Source organism: Solanum tuberosum, unplaced genomic scaffold (assembly GCF_000226075.1).
Source record: "Solanum tuberosum cultivar DM 1-3 516 R44 unplaced genomic scaffold, SolTub_3.0 scf00042, whole genome shotgun sequence".
Lineage (NCBI taxonomy): Eukaryota > Viridiplantae > Streptophyta > Magnoliopsida > Solanales > Solanaceae > Solanum > Solanum tuberosum.
The window spans coordinates 1,314,212-1,334,848 of NW_006238967.1; the positions used below are offsets into that span (position 1 = coordinate 1,314,212).

The 20,637-nt window shown below is 39.9% G+C and overlaps 1 protein-coding gene across 1 annotated transcript; it reads right to left on the reverse strand.

Moving 5' to 3' along the window:
- Positions 1-8,451: 8,451 nt before the first annotated feature.
- Positions 8,452-9,696, reverse strand: LOC107059834 (uncharacterized). Its single transcript, XM_015306847.1, has 3 exons — positions 9,570-9,696; positions 9,226-9,456; positions 8,452-9,164 (listed from the first exon to the last, which is right to left on the reverse strand). Exons 1-3 carry the CDS (start codon positions 9,694-9,696, stop codon positions 8,452-8,454), a joined length of 1,071 nt encoding a protein of 356 aa, XP_015162333.1.
- Positions 9,697-20,637: the final 10,941 nt, after the last annotated feature.

The window sequence follows — 20,637 nt, forward strand, 5'->3', positions numbered from 1 at the left end:
CCAGATACCATAGGAAATACCTCTGAATTATCTTTCCAACCCCACCCAGTTTTCTCAGTTTTGATACCGTATGAGGTAGATATGTCCATTCGAAGTTGGGCTGTCTAGATAAGGAAAGTCAAAACCGGATTTTAGAGGGGTATTTTGTTCTTTTCTTTACCCAATCAGATTTAATTCGTTTTTAGTAATATTTTAGGGGTCTAATACGATTAGGTTCGATTTGATAATCCTAGTTTACACCTAGGGTTTTAGTTAAGAGTTCAAGAAGAAAAAAGAAGAAGAGAGAAGAGGAGAAAAGAGGAGAGGATCAAGCGTTCGTCGAGATTCTTGCATCTTGTTGCGGATTTTTGCCATGGATTTAATCCCTATGAGGTATGTCAGCTTCCATAGTGTTGGGTTAGTTCACCCACATGCCAATCATGTTATTTTCAGAGAAATTTCATTCTTTAATTTGAAAGATTTGAGTTCTTGATGAGTTCTTGATAGGTGTTCTTGAAGTTCACTACTGCCTCCACGACCCGTCAAGGGCTTCACGGTCCGTGAAGCCCTTCGTGGTCTTCATTTGCACTCACCGAAAACAAGTTCTTCAAGGCCTATACACTGGATCATCACCACAGACACCACCACGACTCATGACAATGACCACGTCCGTGTAGTTGTCTGTGGTCTTCACTTGGTTCAATCCTCTTTCAGCTTTTCATTTCCCCTTTACTGGACCATCTTCACGACTCTCACCATGGACCGTTGTGAGGACCACAGCCCGTGAGTTTGTTCGTGGTCTTCACGTGGTTCAATTCTCTTTCATCTCCTCTAACCCTCAGTACTGGTTCAACTTTACGAGCATCTCCACAATTAATAGTGAAGACCACAGCCCGTGAGGTCATCAGTGGTCTTTACTTCCAACTTTCACTGAATTTTCTTCTTTTCTGTCTTCTTTCACTTCCACCTATTTCACTTGTACAAACACTACCAAACACATTATATCCACATAAATACACTCGATTCTAGTATTAATCCTTAGTTTTCAAGCATCAAATGTGCCAAGATTTCGCGGCACATCAACACCCTCAACTTAGAACCATTAGTTATCCTCAAGTGATGAAAAAACAATACATTCAGTCCTCAAATCATTCAAACACTTTTGAAACTATGCAGCAGCCATCTCAAACACAATTTGTATCCAAAACCATCAATCTAACATCCAAGGATCAATATATGGCATCTCATTACTCACAGTCGGCCATACTTATGCCTGTGAACTATCAGCTAACACAATCTACTCTCAAATGCAATCACTGTGTCCTCACACCAAAGAAGTCCCTCACTCATGATAATTGGGACTAAATTCTACGCTCACACTCTTAAAGAACTTCTAACACTAATAACAAACTACCATAGGCTTGCCCTAGCTTTCTACGCTCTATCTTTCAAACACCCAGAATAGGATCACTGTAGGACTTTGTTGGCTTGTAACATAGGCTCAGGCTAGGGAATGGATATTTTGGTTTTGTGAGTGACTAGTCCCTTGGTTCTCCAAAGTTTCGTTTGCACACAACTCTTTTCTGAGCGATTCCCTCTTTTCCTTCGTTTCTGTACATCCCAGCAGCCATTATTTTCTTTTTCTTTTTCTTTTCTTTTCTGCTCAATTCCTTTCTCTTTTTTATTTTATTTTTATTTTTTTCATATGCATTCAACTCACTGGTTGAACCTTCTTTTTTCACTTCTTCTTTCTGCTCGGGTTGTAATCACCCTCAACTTATTCTTTTGGCCTGAGTTGTGACATCGTATCTTCGGAGACCCAAGGATATGATATTTAATGAGTAAGAACAAAACTGATTTTTAGGCTCAAATGGGGTTCAAGTGATAAGATTTTTATTTGGTTGTTTTATTTTTGGCTTTTTAGTGACTTAGCAAAAATGGCCAACTGATCCTTTCGTATTCGGTTATTCTCAGATTTAAGCAGGACTACTCGGGCAAGTTCTAGTTTCTGCTCCTAGCGTTAGACTTCTATAAAACCGCACACACATACATGACACAGGACTACACTCTCTCCAGTTTCTTGGTTCACCAATTTATTTCCAGATTTCACACAGACTAGCTATTGTATAGCTCAACACACAAACACTTCATATTCTTATCAAAACACAAAACACAAAACAATCACAATTTTCACAATAAACACAGAATCAACCTCTATTCAACCTAACAGCTAGAATGGCAGGTTGCTCACCACCCCCTCCCCAAACAAAAAGACTTTGCCTTAAAAGTCAATGAAGAAAAACAAAACAGGGCTATGAAGAGGGGTCATACCTACGGCGCTCTAGGTGCCGGGAGCCGAATCAGCGTCGGCACCCTTATCAACGTGTGCATTCTCAAAAACTAGCTCAGGCTCAGGCTGGCTACCACTAACTACAATAGGTGCTCCGCTACGAGAAGCACCACCTTCCCATATCGATGTTGTTGCGCAAGTGCTTCTTTTTCTCTAACTGCCTTCTTCGATGCCTTGCGGGCATTCTTTTCTTGCCTTCTTTCTTCTTTGGGCAGGTCAACCGGTAGCTCATCATCAGATTCTCCAGCCTTTTTCTTTCTCTTGCCGGATTTGCTTTTAAGGAGTTCCCCATAGAGACCGTCAATGGACTAAGTGGTAGGCTGCTCACTAAATATTTTCATCAATGACTCTGGCATTACCGAAGTAGGCACCTGTACCGGCTTCTCAGCCAGTTTAGCAAATTGAGCTCTCATATCAGCTAATTGTGTTTGGAAATCTTCAGTGTTTACTGAACGAGCAGCCTGCAATAGATCATGTACAAGGATCTCCAAACCATCCATCCTATCTTTTAAGACAGCCAACTCGTTATACATCTCATCTTTTATCTTTTTCTCCGAAGCTAACACATCTCTCTCTATTAGTTGGGGCATCTGATGTACAATTATGTTGACTAGGGTCCTGGTCTGGCGCTAATTTGCAACCAATTTCTCAAGGAGTAGCATAGGAATAGTGACAAAGGTAGCTGGAGCTTGTGAGGCTAAAGTTGGTGGTGGTGGTGCCTCTGTAGATCTTTGTGATGAATCCCTCTGATCTGGCCCTCTATCCGCATGTGGAATGTCAATTGGTACGTGAGGAACAACAACCAAAGAACCCACAGCTCCAGATTTCGCACCAAAGAGATGGTTAGAGACATGTTTGATTTTAGAGGCCTGGGTGAGTCTGAATGCGTCGCCGCATCTGTCAACTAACCTGTTTGGGGGAATGTTTGCTTGTCGACATAATTTCCCTATCAGGCAGGGAAATGGAAGTTCTGCTCTCTCATTTAGTGCCCTGTCTCTCATCTCGATCGCTATGATCCGCTTCACATTTATCGGGTAACCAGCCATAAAGCACGCTACCAAAGAAGCCAGTGAGGGAGACAAGGTATTATCATTACCTATAGGCCTCAATTGTGCATGGACAACATCCCACCAAACCTTGGCTGGAAAAGATAGTGAAGCTTTAGCGATGAGTACTAGTGTTCCTGTAACCCAAGTTGTATTCTCCCCATCTGATTCAATTTACCTCGCAATCCAAGAAATGCAAAACTCACGCAACAGGTGAGGAATGTTTGGTTGCGTTCTTCCTTCGGGGAGCTATAGTACCTGAGAAATGTAAAACTCATTAGGAAATGAAACAGTAAAATGACACACTATCGGGTACTCAGACTTCCCCTGTGTAATTACAATATGACGCCTTGCCTTAAGAATGTCGTCACCCAATCTATCATTGGGAAGGGCCACGAAACCAAAATACAAAACAGAAATAAATGTACAGAAAATAAAACTAATTTTTTTAAATATATACAGGAGCCAAAACAGGTCGTGGTGGGTACCACGGTCCGTGAAGATGAGTTGGAAGCTTGACTTTGTTAATCACTGTACTGGAATGGATCACACACAACTTCACAGTCTGTGGAGTGAACCACGGTCTGTGATGACCATTGTGATCCTACTCAGTGTACTTACCTTTTGCCAAGTGTAGTCCACGAGGGGTTTCACGACCTGTAGTTGATTCCACGGTCCGTGAAGCCCATCGTGGACTTACACTTGGCCCTTTTTCAGTGCTCTTTCCTTCCAACAACAACCTATGCCCAATTTCACCTCATCAGGAAGTTATGAGATCTATTAGCACATAAGCTCAACCAATCTACCATATATATCAATTGTCATGTAAATCAAACACAATTACGACCTAGCTGTGATCATACCCTCTGCACATGAATTTGATCTCGCCCTTTCAACAGTTTTATTTACACAATTCATTAAGGCGTACATGTTTGGATCCCCTTTGAACTCAATTTCACACTAATGTCAACATGTAACACTAATTTCTCCCAAATTCTTCATACCCATGCACAAGAACCATCAAATATACCCAATTCAAGCTAGCCCACAACAAATCAATACCAATCAAGATAGTTCATCACATAATCATGCTAAACTCGACTAAATCAAAGTAAAATCTAACTTGTTTTAGACAAGATCAAACTTATAACAAGTTATAAAAGAACTTACTTGGAATTAGAGGAAAATTTCACTCAAAAAAAGAAGATGAACTTGGACATGAATTCCTGGGCAAAATAGAACTAGGGTTTTGAATTTGAGATAACTTTTAGGAGTTTAAAAGATGAAAGACCTTTTTTTATACTGCTAAGAACCGTTATAGATGAGAGGGAAGGGAAAATAACTGGCCCTTGGCGTTTAGGCTACATTATAAATGTTCTATTTGATTTCCCTTTACATGCGGGTCGGGTCGGGTACTGCTACTGCTGAGTTGCAGATGATAGATCGTGAAGTTTCCTGTGAAGGGCACCATGGTCCGTGGACATGTCCGTGAAAGTAACTTAGAGATAAAGTACTTACCTGAGGTTCACGAGAGGCTAGAAAGAGTGTGAACCCTTCCGTGAACCAAGTTATGGCAATTTCCAGTAGCCTCTTTTGGCTGCAGTTGAGGATGATGGGCCGTGAGGTTTGCCCATGAAAGGCACCACAGCCCATGGGACTACTCGTGAAGAGTTGTCTACACCCATTTCCTGCAATTCTTAGTCCAAATCTTTCATGCACTCATCAACACACAGTGACTCTATAAAAGAAAAGAAAAATGAGAAAAAGGAAAGTAACTATTACAATTACAATATTGGGTTGCCTCCTAAGCAGGGCACAATTTAACGTCACGGCATGATGCAGGTTACTTGATTACTCAGACTTCATCAAGCTTACATTCCTCCACTATTTTCACTTTTTTCTGGAACACCCAAGTATGCCTTGATTCGCTGACCATTGGCCTTGAACCTTTTATCCTTGTCATTCTCAAGCTCAATAGCACCCAACTGGAATACCTGAGTTACCTTAAAAGGTCCAGACCATTTGGATCTCAACTTTCCCGAAAATAGACGAAGTCTGGAGTTGAAAAGTAACACCAAATCACCAGGAGTGAAGGTTCTTTTCTCAATATGCTTGTCATGATACAACTTCATCCTCTTCGTGTACAGTGCAGACCTCTCATACGCTCTCAAACGAAACTCATCCATCTCATTAATCTGATCCAGTCTCAAGTTTGTTATTTTACCCCAACTAAGATTCAACTTATGCTCAAGCTCAACCAGCAAATGACATGTCTTTCCAAACACCAATTGATATGGAGACATACCAATATGCATCTTCAAAGTTGTCTGATATGCCCATAGAGTATCATCTACCTTTCATGCCCAATCTATCATGTTGGCATTCACTGTTTCAGCCAGAATCGCCTTTATTTCTCTATTGGACACCTTCACTTGGCCACTGGTCTGCGGGTGATAAGGTGTTGCCACCTTGTGCTGTTTAACCCCATATTTGGCCATAAGCGCACTGAATACCTTGTTGCAAAAATAGGAACCACCATCATTGATAATGGCACTGGGTGTGCCAAACCTTGTGAAGATATTCTTCTTCAGAAAGCCAGCAACACTCTTGCCATCATTCTCAGGCAAAGGAACTGCCTCAACCCATTTGGACACATAGTCCACTGCCACCAATATATACTTCTACCCATAGGAGCTCACAAATGGGCCCATGAAATCAAATCCCCACACATCAAATAGCTCCACCTCTAGAATAGGTGTCTTGGGTAACTAGTGGCGCCGAGAGATGGCTCCTTGCTGTTGGCACACATCACAACTCCTTACTATGTCCATCGGATCTTGATGAATTTTGGGCCAGTAGTACCCATACTGAAGTACCTTGTGGGTTGTCCGACCACCTCTATGATGGTCACCTATTGGAGAGGAGTGACAGGCCTCTAGAATGTGCAACATCTCAGCTTCAGGGATGCATCGCCTGATGATATTATCAGCACACACCCTGTACAAATAAGGTTCATCCCAAAAATACTTACCCACATCATGTAGGAACCTGTTCCTTTTCTGAAATGTCAACCCTTTAGACATCAAGTCACTAACAAGGAAGTTAGCAAAATCAGCAAACCAAGGAATAAGATCAAGAGTAGCGGCTAACACATGCTCATCCGGGAACGAATCATTGATTTCGAGCTCAAGTTCCTCTTTCTTTTTAGACTCCAACCTAGACAGGTGATCAACAACCTGGTTTTCACAACCTCTCATATCCTTAACCTGAAAATCAAATGCTTGAAGCAGCAACACCCATATGATCAACCTGGGTTTGGCATATTTATTTGCCATGAGGTATCTAGGAGTTGCATGGTCCGTGTGGACTATCACTATCACTCTAGTACCCAGGAAGTAAGCTCTGAATTTCTCGAAAGTATACACCACAACCAGTAGTTCATGTTCAGTGATTGTGTAGTTTCGTTGTGCTCCATTTAGTGACTTGCTAGCATAATATATCAGATGGAACATCTTGTTTCACTTTTGCCCCAGCACAACTCCTAGGGCCGTACACTAGCATAGCACATTACCTCAAATGGTTCAGCCCAATCTGGGCCAATGATCACAGGGGAAGAAATCAACTTCTCCTTCAGGCAGTCAAAGGCTCTGAGACATGCCTCATCAAAAGCAAATTTCACCTTCTTCTCCAAAAGTTTGCATAAGGGGTGTGCAATTTTCGAGAAGTCCTTGATGAAACGCCTATAGAATCCGGCATGTCCTAAGAAACTTCAAACACCCTTCACACAGATAGGTGGAAGAAACTTTTCAACCACCTTAATTTTGGCCTTGTCGACCTCTAACCCCTTTTGTGACACCTTGTCCCCTAGGACTATGCCTTCCTTGACCATGACATGGCACTTCTCCCAATTTAGCACTAGATTAGCCTCCTCGCATCTATATAAAGCCCTGCTAAGATTAAGCAAACAGTCATCAAAGGTATCGCCTACCACTGAAAAGTCATCCATGAATACCTCCAGAGTGTCCTCCACCATGTCCGAGAAGATAGACATCATACACCTCTGGAAAGTTGTTGGTGTATTACATAGTCTAAATGGCATGCATTTAAACGCAAATTGCCATAAGGACATGTAAAGGTGGTCTTTTCCTAATCTTTAGGAGTAATTGATATCTGGTTGTAGCTAGAGTATCCATCTAAGAAACAGTACCACTATTTTCCATCCAGCCTGCCAAGCATCTGGTCCATGAATGGCATCGGGAGGTGATCCTTCAAGGTCCACTTGTTCAGCTTCCTGTAGTCCATGCACACTCGCCATCCAGTGACTAGTCTTTATGGGACCAACTCATTCTTTGTGTTTGCCACCACTGTCCTACCACTCTTATTGGGCACACATTGCACTGGGCTGACCCAGTGACTGTCAGAAATGCGGAACAGCACCCCAACATCTAACCACTTGATGATCTCTTGTTTTACCACCTCTTGGATTGGTGGGTTTAACCTCCGCTGGTGTTCAATGCTTGGGCTGCAGTCCTCCCCAAGTTGGATCTTATGGGTGCATATACCTGGAGGTATCCCGATGATGTCAGCAATGGTCCACCCAATAGCCTTTTTGTACCTTATTAACACTTTGATCACATCTTGAACCTGTTCTTCATTCAAATATGCATCCAAGATTAAATGCAAATTGTTGTTAGTACCCAAAAATCATACCTCAGGTGACTGGGTAACTGTTTCAGTTCCAGCACAGGTGGCTCCTCAATGGATGGTTTTGCTGGAGGACTTGGCATGTTTTTCAAATCCAGGTCTAGTTTGTTTGGAGCATAAGAGTGAGCTCTCATTCACGGTCTCTACATAGTTAGACTAGAAATCAACTTCAAAGTTCATCAACACGAATGTTAATGTTTCGACAACCATCCTCTCCTCAATAGTCGCTCTAAGCTCTCCTTCATCATCAACTTCTATTGCCGACACAACATTCATGTCTTAAGGTTGCTTCATGGACCTACAAATGTTAAACTTTACCTCTTCATTGTTGAGCCTGAATTTCAGCTCTCCGCTCTCGACATTAACCAATGCTTATCCTGTGGCTAGAAATGGTCTTCCCAAGATTATGGGAACCTCAAAATCGACTTCGTAATCCAAGATCACGAAGTATGCCAAAAAGATGAAAGTATCCACCTTTATGAGCACATCACATAAGATGCCCACAGGTCGCTTCATTGACCTATCTGCCATCATCAACCTTATTGATGTGAGTTTTGGAACTCCTAACCCTAGTTGCATGTAGATGGCCAGCGGCATCAAGTTTATACTAGCCTCTAAGTCACACAAGGCCTTTGCGAATTTGATTGATCCGATTGTGCACGGTATGGTGAATGCACCCGGATCCTCCTTCTTTTGTACCAGAGACCTAGTAGCAATAGCACTGCAGTGATGAACATTGTCAGTAAAATCAATACTTACAGCTCTTTTCTTCATGACCAAGTCCTTCATGAACTTGGCATATCCTGGCATCTGCTCTAGGGTTTCCACCAATGGTATGTTCATTGACAGTTGTCTCAGGATGGTGATGAACTTCACAAATTTCCCATCTTCGGCTTTCTTTTTAAGCCTTTGAGGGAAAGAAGGTGGTGGTCTTGGGATCTGTTGTAAAGGCATAGTTCTCTCGACCTCTTTCTCCATTGCTCCTGCTTGTTTTGCTATTGGCTGAACGTCCTCCGAGTCATCTACTTGTTCAGCTTTGGCCTCCTCTCTTCTAGTTTGCTCCACCACCTGTTCATTCTCAGTACCTACAAAAATTGGGTCATTAAGAATCTTACCCGTCCTTCTTAGGATTTTCAATAGTATCACTAGGCAGTGACCCATTCTCTCTTTGGTTTAGTGATGCTGAAAGCTGCCCCAACTGTTGCTTTATTTGCTTGATGGAGATGGTGTGAGAGTCTACCAGTTGACTCATACTGGAGAAATCACCTTTCATCTCGTTTACCCCTACATCAGTTGACTCAACTTTTTGAAGCAGCTTGGCCAATATGTCTTCCAGCTTAGACCCGCTGGAACTACCACTTGCCTGGTCTCTATTACCTGGGGCACATACACACCACTGCGATCATTTTTGTACCCATATCTATTCTGTCAGTTTCCATGCTCTCTGTTTGCTGGCCTATCATATTGTCCTTCTCTTGAGTAGTTTCGACCTGCATTTCCAGAATTGTAACCTTGGTTTTTCGAGTTATAATTCCGGAAACCTGCTTGGTTGCCCAAGTATTTTGCCTCCTCATCTAGATCGATGTCCTGATCTTCATACATGTTTGGAGGTCCCATAACATTTACCTTTTAAGAACTTGCAACAATATGCTTTGTGAATAGATCTATCTGGGTCCTCATGTGTGTCATGTCCTGATCCCTTTCTTCTTCTTTTATCCTTTGTTCAGCTAAGAGTTCAAAAGTGAACCCAAGGTTTCCTACTTCTGCATCCCTAGTGTACCATGCCCTATTATTCTTAGACATCTCGTCCATCAGCTACATGTTTTCTGAAAATGGCTTCCTCATGAATGATCCTCCACACACTGCATCAACAACAGGTTTAGTAACATAATTCAATGATCTATAGAAATCCTATTATAGATGTCTCTCAGTGAGACCATGGTTTGGACACTTCTTCAGCTTTTGGCTGAATCTCCACCAAGTGTCATGCATCGCTTCTCCTGGTAATTGCTTATGGGCACTTATCTCATCCTTCCTCTGCAGCTCTTTTGATTCCGGAAGAATCGTTCCAGGAAGGCCTCCTTCAATTCAGTCCAAGTCCTGATTGAATCATCTGGCATCTTATTCAACCAATTGGTCGCCTCCCCAGTAAGAGACAATGGAAACAACCTCAATCTCATTGATGTTTGGCTAACTGCAGGAATTTCTTGTGATTTGCATATCGCCACAAAGTTCATCAAATGTTGATTCGCATCATCACCAGTTGCACCCATGAACATACCTTTCAGATTCAGCAGTTGAATCATAGTGCTGGTGATTGTGAATTTCACACCTGGAGGTAGTGCAAGTAACATTTTCGCTCCTGTGGCTCCAGCTCCATCCAAGTCTAAGTCATCCTCTTCATACATCATGTGAGTTGGATGTTGTGCTCTACCCCTTGGAGCTATTGGTTGGCGGTGGGGAGGAACAATTTCATCCACTTCTATGTTTTCTTCCACCACCCTAGGCGGGTTGTTCACAGCATTCTTCTGAATACCTCTTGCAGCAGTTTCAGCTTCCAGTCCCAGTCTTTGCCTCTGAGCCTCAAGTTCTTGTGCATTTACCATTTTGCGGATTGTCTTCCGAAGTTCAGGGTCGTATGGGATCAATCTGGCTCCCTTACTTCTGGTATTTGGCATACACAGTCGAACTCACTTGAAAGAGACACAGACAAAGAACAAGACATAAAATTAGGAAATATAACTACACGTCGAATAAAAGCTAGTAAAACACACCTGAATTGAAATTCCCCAGCAGCAGTGCCAAAATTTGATACGTCCAAACTTACACCTCAATTAAGAGGTATAAATGGTTGAATTCAATTTGTAGAACTCAACGTGAGTTGAGGTCGATCCCACAGAGAATTTCTTAAGATAAATGATTTCAATGTCGCGTTTTACTCAAATGTCGTTATTATTTCCTAAAGAAACAGTTACGGAGAGTAAAATGGATTTAGCTATAAAGCTCTAGTAACCAAGGTTGTTAACTAAGATCTAATTTAACAATTAACAGAATATCATTTTTAAAGTTGTTTCAATAATTAAATGAAACTAGGATTGTGTTCCCCATAACGTTGCATCTAATGTTCTTCCGTAGATGAGTTTCAAGCAATTTATCTCTACAAAATATAGGCGAGCTAAATATATCTGATACTTCTCAGTCTAATCATATAATTTTCACTCAAGTCCTCTCGGTCCCAGAGTGTTACAAGTTTTACCCTCGCTTACAATAGTGTTAAAGTTCTTTTCTCTCGAACTCGAACTTTGACTCCATTTCTTCAGGTTAATTTGGCTTTTTCCTAACTATCATTTTTCTCTCGAACAAATGATAGATACAGGCTCACCCTAATGCGTGCACTCATTAGAATACATGAATAATGAAAGCTAAATTATACTTTGCAAAAGTAATTCGCCTTTCAAACTTTTTACGGAATTACACTTAGATTTACATCATAGATCCCACAATCCCAGTTGTGGTATTTAGCCACTCATCATATCACGTAAACATACAGAAGTATATAATGAAAACAGGACAAGAAAATGCATACGAAAATAGGCAAATCGATAAGCACTTTGATGATACAAGAACCGGAAAATTAACTTTCAAACTTAATTTGATGTTAATCTCGAAAACCAAAAGCTAAGAATATTTCAAAAACTATGTTCTTCATTCAAGATAAAACAAGATAAAAACTCAAAACGACCTAATTAATTCAAATAAAGTGTTTTAAAAAGTGTCCTACTCGAAGTAGGACTGAACTGTCGGACACTTCACGACTGCCTCCACGACCCGTCAAGGGCTTCACGGTCCGTGAAGCCCTTCATGGTCTTCACTTGCACTCACCCAAAACAAGTTATTCAAGGCTTGTACACTGGATCATCACCACAGTTACACCACCACGACTCATGAAAATTACCACGGTCCGTGTAGTTGTCTGTGGTCTTCACTTGGTTCAATCCTCTTTCAGATTTTCATTGCCCTTTTACTAGACCATCTTCACGACTCTCACCACGGATCGTTATGAGGACCACGGCCCGTGAGGTTGTTCGTGGTATTCACTTGGTTTAATTCTCTTTCAGCTCCTCTAACCCTCAGCACTGGTTCAACTCTACGAGCATCTCCACAAAAAGTAGTGAAGATCACAGCCCGTGAGGTCGTCCGTTGTCTTAACTTCCAATTTTCACTGAATTTTCTTCTTTTCTATCTTCTTTCACTTCCACCTGTTTCACCTGTACAAACACTACCAAACACATTATATCCACATAAATACACTCGATTCTAGTATTAATCCTTAGTTTTCAAGCATCAAATGTGACAAGATTTCGTGGCACATCACTCAACTATCACAAGCATAATCTCATAATATTCTTCTATAATCAACAAACCCACATCACAAGATCATAATTGAGTAATATGGGGGTTTCATGGGTTTTTGGGGATTTTAACATAAAAACCATAATAAATCATTAATTCAAACATGATATAAACTAAATAAAACATTAGAATCATTTTTGGAAGGAACCCATGACTTGGAGGCAAACCCTAGCTTTTGGGAAATTTCTATCTTTGAGATTGAGCTTTGAAGGGACTCTATGGATGAAGACTATCCATAGATGAAGGACTACCATACCTTAACAATGAAGCCCAATGAATTTGGTGAGAAGAACTTGATTCTTGAACCCTATCTCCACCTTCCTTTTTCTTCTTCCTTGAAGTTCTAGAGAGAGAATTTCCTTTGGAGAGGATGAAGTTTAGGGTTTTCTTTTGGATTCTAGGGAGAATGACTTAATTGGGGGAATTTTGAGCATAAAAAGCTTATATACTTTAATAGGGAAGGAGTAAAATGATTTAGTACAGAATTAGGAAAATAACAAAAGACCCCTAAGACTCCCAACTTAAAAACTGCAGATCTGCACGCTGAAGCTCACCAAGCGCACTTGGCGACTCGCCAAGTGGACCCTTAGCCCGCCTAAAATTACAGCAGTTCACCCTCAAGGAGCAGGCCAACTTGGCGATGGGGAGCCTTTTTGGCGATGCGCCAACCCAACCGGCGTGCCCCGACCTGGCTCTCCCAATTTTACAGCAGCTAGGCCAAGGGGGACAGCCCACTGGGCGATGGAGGCTCCACTTGGCCAATTGCCAAGTTACTTTGGCGATGGCACTGCCCCTCGCCAAGTGGATCAAGGAAAAAAACTATATTTCCTTCACCCTTCCCAAGGTATTTTAGGCCCTTGACCTCCTTCATGGCAAGTTACCTCCTCACTCTTAGCCCTAGTCTAGCCTACTAGAATCCGGGGTGTTACATCCTTGTAGACCAAACTCAACATTCTTAAGCTAACTGCGCTAACAAAATTCTCATTGAACCTCGTTTACTCAGAATGCTGACTAAACCAAACTAAGGCCTTAACTTAAAATTTAGAACACCTAATCACATAGACTCGCACTGAAAGCCTCAAAAATCATTTTGACCATGTTACTAGCCTAAATGACCATTCCGGAGCTGATGGAATTATCAAAATTGGATTCTGAGTTCATCTTCTTTAACTTTTGATTAAGAAAATGACCATTGAAGGTTCAAAAGCTCTGAAACACTAAAACTTGCATAAAAACTCAACAACGATCAGGTGACGAAAATGTCAACCCCATCAAGTCATAAATGACTTGGGTTCACTATAGGAATGCTCTAAATGGCGAACATGAGGCATAAACACATAAATGACTTGTTTGTACATTTTGGAGCAACAATACTTTTACCGCTTGAACCATGATATGAATCTTTGACTAATGAATTGTCTTATTACTTCCATCTGCGAACTTTTCTTATTACTTCGAAGAAAATGCTTGTCTGTGCCTTGAAGAGTAAGAGGCTATTGATGAGAAAAGGTTGGAAGCTCAACAAAGTCTTGAATGCTATCAAGCTCGTCTTTCTCGTGCTTTCAATAAAAAGGTTCGCCTAAGGTCCTTCCAAGTTGGTGATCAAGTCCTTGCAGTAAGAAGACCAATTATCATATCTCATAAATCGGGAAGCAAGTTCACCTCAAAATGGGATGGACAATACGTCATTCAAGAAGTCTATTCAAGCGGAGCTTACAAACTTGTGGATGCAGATGGCTTGCGGATTGGTCCCATCAATGGAAAATTCCTAAAGAAGTACTATCCTTGAAGCAAAGTCATTCTCCTGGCCCGCAAGACTATAAACCTTGTACGACTCCAAAAAAATGTTCGCTAGGTTAAAAACCTCAAAAGAGGCGGCCTAGGCAAAAGTTAGGACACAAAAATAAAAAAAAGTTCACGCTCTGAACTACGTTATGACTTGATCCTCTTCACTGAGGTACGTAGGCAGCTTAGAGTATTATTACTGTAGATTCAGTCATTAGAAAAAAAATAACGTCGCCATGTGAATATCATGATAATTCTTTCAAATGAAGAGACAAGCACACCAGATTTTGAGCTGACTTTGAAGACAAATTTGTACTAATCCGTAAATCCTATGGACATGATTTTTATACAGATTGAATATATAGAAGTTATCTTTCTAATAAAAAAAGAAACTCATTATTCCAGCACTTCTACTCCATGTTATGAATTTTCTTCCACATGTGCGCAAAGCTGAAAAAAGCTGAAAATTCAAGCACGCAGATTTTGAGCCGACTTTGAAAACAAATCTGTACTAATCCGTAAATCCTATGGATGTGCTTTTTATACAAATTAAAGATATAGAAGATATCTTTCCAACAAAAAAAGAATCTCATTGTTCCAGTGCTCCTACTCCACGTTATGAATTTTCTTCCGCGTGTGCGCAAAGCTGAAGATTCAAGCATGCAGATTTTGAGCCAACTTCAAACACAAATCTGTACTAATCCGTAAAGCCCATGGACATGATTTTTATACAGATTGAAGATCTCAAAGTTATCTTTCCAATAAAAAAAATAAGTTCATTATTACGGCACTCCTACTCCACGTTATGAATTTTCTTCCACATGTGCGCAAAGCTAAAGATTCAAGCTAAGCACCCAGACTTTGAGCCAATTTCAAATAAAAATATGTACTAATCCGTACAGCCCATGGACGCGATTTTTATACAGATTGAAGATCTCGAAGTTATCTTTCCAAAAAAAAAGAATCTCATTATTTCAGTACTCCTACTCCCGTTATGAATTTTCTTCCACATGTGCGCAAAGCTGAAGATTCAAGCACACAGATTTTGAGCCAACTTCAAATACAAATATGTACTAATCCTTAAAGCTCATGGGCGTGATTTTTATACATATTGAGGATCTCGAAGTTATCTTTCCAACAAAAAAAGAAGCTCGTTATTCCGGAGCTCCTACTCCACGTTGTGAATTTTCTTCCATATGTGCACAAAGCTGAAGAAAGTTGAAAAGTCAATGTTTGGTTGCGATCCTCATATAAATGCTAGCTTATGAGAGTCCTTTTTCCAATAAAGAAAGGGGGCTCGTGGAAAGAAACAATCAACATTCAAAATTCAAGACAAAAAGATTCTTATTGAGATATAAGTCACTATTTTACTGCTTCAATAAGAACCACTACACCATAATGAGCGAATTAAAAAATCCTAAACAAAATATTAAAAGATTAAAGAAAATCTATCTACGGAAAAAGTTTGAAGCTTATGATTTCCTAGCGACTTTTCTCAACCGCCTCTTCTAGATCGGCTAATCTCTCAACTTCATCATCAGACAACATATGATCCGCCTCAATTGTATAAATCTCACCCTCTATAATGGTGACATTCTCTTGACTTTTGTACAACTTCTCTTGATATTTATTAATGAGCACGGTAATCTTCTTTTTCTTGGAAGTCAAGGCTTTTAAGTCTTTCTCCACATCTGTTAGAGTTGCTTGAAGTTTCCCCATGGATCCATCCAAATTTTCGTGTGCTAGCTTTGCACCATCAAGACGTCGTTGCGCATCAGAGAGGGCCTTTTCATGTGATTCTTTAGTCATCTTTGATGATCTTAAAGTATTATACTCTGCATATGACTTGAAGAAATTCTCGACAAGATCCTCCAAAGAAGAAACATCAATAATGTCCACCTTTCTAATCTCCTCAAGAGTTGAAGTAATACTTGACTCCAACTCTATAAAGCCATCTAGAGAACCCAAGGAAATTTTTTTAGTGTATCCACACAATGCATCCCACATCTCATAAACAAAGGTTGATTTGACGCAAAAAATAGTTTCTTGTGGGTCAAAAGTAGGAGCATCAAGTCGCAATGGCCACGAAGAAGGCTTGAATGATTTTGTACGCGTAATCTGATTGACGACAACTTTAGTCGCATTAATACCATTTGGTTGGGAAACTTCTTGTCATCCGAAGAAGTAGAAGGTGACTTTCTTGGTGGAACTACTTCCAACGAATGCATCACGTCATTAATGGAAGAATGGAAATATTTTGCAGCCACATCAAGATCATTAAGATCTACGATGACATCTGCAAAAATGCCATTGCCAAGGTTGTCGCCATATAATTTTATAAGGTCCAACTAAAAAAAAGGAAGAGGTGCGAACAAAAGATCATCAGATTTTATTTTATTTTATTTTTAAAAAAATGGATTAGTATGAAGAAACAAAAAGAAGGGAGGGACCTTACTTGTTTTTCTAATTCAGACAATGATGATGAGTTTGGGTCCTCATCCACAAAGTCATTATCCTCAATGACAATTGTATCTAAAATATCGATACCACAACTAACATCGTCTAGCTCTTATGCCTTTATTTTTGGACGATTCCAGTGACGATACTCACTCACCGTTGGACTGGAAGATGCATTGGGTCGCCCAACACCATTCGGTGAAGCATACATATGAGAAATATCATCACAAGGTGTCACAAGGTTTGACGTTTTGTCATTACCATTGTCTGATGATACATGAAGTTCATTTGTGTCGGAAGAACCATGGCCAACTTTGGAAGTACGTGAAGTCGCCTTTGAGGCTAATGTGAGGCGCCTACATTTTGATTTCGGAGGCATATCCCCATATTTTGAGGTTTTAGACTTGGATGAGGTCTTAGTGACTTGCAGAGTGTCATTTGACTTCACTTGAGACTAGGAAGAAGGATGTAATCTTTCCTTTGATTAATAAGAAGCCCCTTTAGAAGACATGGATGTAGAGTCTTGCTTCGTCTTCTTCAAAATAATGCGGAGGTTTCCTTTGGAAGTATTCATCCTTTGGGATGTCCACCAGTCTACATACTTGCGGGTCATTAAAGGAGCACCCTGTAATGGGCACATCGGAATCATGACTTTAGAAAAAGTATCAAGTCAAAAAGAGGAATTCCAAAGTTGCACCAATGTTAATAGTGTACCATCGTAAGGTCACTCCATAAGATCTCCAGGAACATCTTGACAAAAACCGAATTGTCGACTAAATCTATTAGGGCTGTAGGATTCCACGATGAAATTTGAATCATTCATATGGGTTACATAGCCTAAACAAAGGCTTATGATAAATTCATTCCACGAATTTGAAAGCTTGCCATTATCAGTAAGGTGTAAATCCCTCCCTTGTAGCATTGCTAAGTGATGGAGGCGACGGGCATCATCCTGTTGAAATAACTTTTGGGCGTCAATAAAATTGAAACATTTGGCCATTTTCTCGCCAGAAATTTTGCAAAGGGGTATCGATCGATGTGAGCGCTTGGCATGATGAAGAGTCCCAAAGTATTCCCCAAGCCAACCATATACACAGTGTATGGGGAAAATTATATTTTCCACACTCAAGTTTGAAGAAGCAGAAATTTCTTTCAAGCCATGATATATGCTTGCAAGAACTGGATCTACCAAGGAGAATTTCTTTCCATGAGCCATCAAACTCGCAACCTTAAAAACACTAATGCGCACATAGTTGACTTTCTTATTCGGAAGAATTTGCAAAGCCAACAAGCAAAGAAGGTTGCCAAATTAGTCTCATCTCTAAGTGATTCTTCCACATCTAACTCAACAAAGGGGGGGGGGGGGATTCTACTTGTCAGTCCGTGGTAGGAAGTTCAAATTAATATGTCCAGAAGGATTATGGTTTAACCTTGGCTTTGTGGCTCGTACCTTTGACACCTTTTGCAGAGACTCGACATATCTAATAGGTCCTCTAAACCAAAACTTCACCCAACCATGGACGGACACCTCATGGAGATCATCTTTTGCTAATCTGTAGAAGGCCGAAAACAAATATCGACAACTTTGGGGAAGAAGTAATTCTCTTTGAGTATCAATCTGCGTAAATTCTTTCACCGAGGGAACGACTTCGTCATAAAAGTTCCCTTGTACAGGGAGACCTCCAATTGCTTGTAAGTCCCAAAGTGACATGGACATCTCTCTAATGAAAGTAGAAAGTGTGTTGGTAGATGGGCGCCAAAGTTCACAAAAAGATTGGAGTACATTTTCGTTATAGTCGTACGTGAACAAAGAAGTATATACAACATCATAAACCTTTATGAGCTCCGAAATCTCCTTGTGGCGGGACAACACATCCTCTACCCATTCCCAGTAACCAGGTGTATAGCAGACATTGCCAAAGTTAGAAGAGGGAACACTCCAACTGTTGAAACTTCCATCAGAATGAGAAGATTTGGAAGATGCATGCTATGTCATGATGAATTGCGGGTTTCAGTAAAGGAACTTTCATGCAAGTAGCCTTACTCGAGAAGTTTCCCATGACGTCTTTGGTGTCCAGTTTTTACCATTCTTTAAGGAGAAGAGATTCATCATATGTCCCACTAACAAGGGAGAAGATGCCGATAGCCGGAGCCTGAACCTCCAAAAATAGAACTTTGGCATTTGGATTTTGTTGGTCGTCACCCACTATTTCAAGAAGAGGATGCGGCGAATCTAGGTCGCGAAAGTGCATCATGTTGCGGAATCAAAGTCGTATTTCTCTATCCAAAATCTGTAAAAAAAAATTAATCAAAAGGAAAAGCCTTAGATTTGCAAGAACATGTCCAAAGTAAAGGTGGTAACCTCAAATTTTTGCGGTTGGTGAAAGACTAATTTCAAATAAAACACTGAATCAGCACAGATGCAATCTAATGGTTGTTTTTGTACATGATGTATCCCTATGAATTTACTTTCCGACACCACAAACCGCTTGTGATTTCGTTATTCCTACGTCGAGATATGATTCTTTTTGCGAAGATGCACAAAGCTGATGCATTCAGTTCATCAGGATTTTAGGCTGAGTTCAAAAAATCACCTGAGTGAATTGGAGAGTTTTCTGATCGTGATTTTCCGATATGATGTATCTATATAAGTCTAGTTTCTAGAAAATCAACAGATCACGATTTAAGTATTCCTACAATGAGATATGAATTTTCTACCAATGTCATGCTGAGCTAAAAAAAAGTGACGAAAATCAGAGTTAGGAAAAGTACTTACTTGAGAGAGAAGGACTCAATTGAACTTGATGATGTGATGATGCGACAATGCGATATACAATCACCAGGAGAATGTGGGTATATAGAGATTTCAAAATATATATGGAGACATCAATTTGATTCCTACAAATTATGGAAGAATATAATGATGGAAAGTTTAGTTCCTACAAATTATGGAAATTATGGTAAGTTTTCATAGAATTAAACTATGGAAATTTTCTATAGGAATCAAATTATGGAAATTCCATAGGAACCAAATTATGGTAAATTTCCATGGGAATCAAATTATGGAAATTCCATAGGAACCAAATTATGGTATGTTTCCATAGGAATCAAATTATGAAAATTCCATAGGAACCAAATTATGATAAGTTTCCATGGGAATGAAATTATGGAAATTCCACAGGAACCAAATTATGGTAAGTTTCCATAGGAATCAAATTATGAAAAATTTCCATTGAAGTCAAGTTATGGAAATTTCATAGAGACCAAATTATGGTAAAGTTTTCTCGGAAACTAACATGGGGAGTAAAATAAAATGCCCAGAATGAAGATAGACTCGTGTAATGAGAATTTGAATTCCTTACGTTTTATTTAAGTGATTGAGCGAAATTGAAAAAAAAAAAGGACCATCGGCAGGGCATTCAACCCCAAAGAAAGCAACACCTAAAATTTGCGTCGAAATCACAAGATCTATATCACCAAGTCAAGCTTGTAGATGCAATCCTTGCTCATCAAATTGGCGGTCACATGGTAAAATGTAATAATATTTATTGTAATATTCTTCCGATAGTTGTTTTAATCTGAATATATCTTTAATATTATTTATGATATATTCTAGATATAACATATCTTGGGTTCTTCGGTACATAAATAAATTTTCCTCCATTAATTGTTCTAATAGTTTTATATCTTCCATATATTCTATCCAATATTGTAAATATTCGTAGTTCATTTAATCTGAATTTATTTCTAAATCATATCATTCTATTCTTTCGGAGTCTAATCATGTAGGTCTATTTCATACCATTCTTGATTTTATATATCTTCTGATTCATTATCATTAAATATTTTTTCCCATATTATTCTTCTTAATTCAATTATTTCTATATCTTTAAGTATATATAA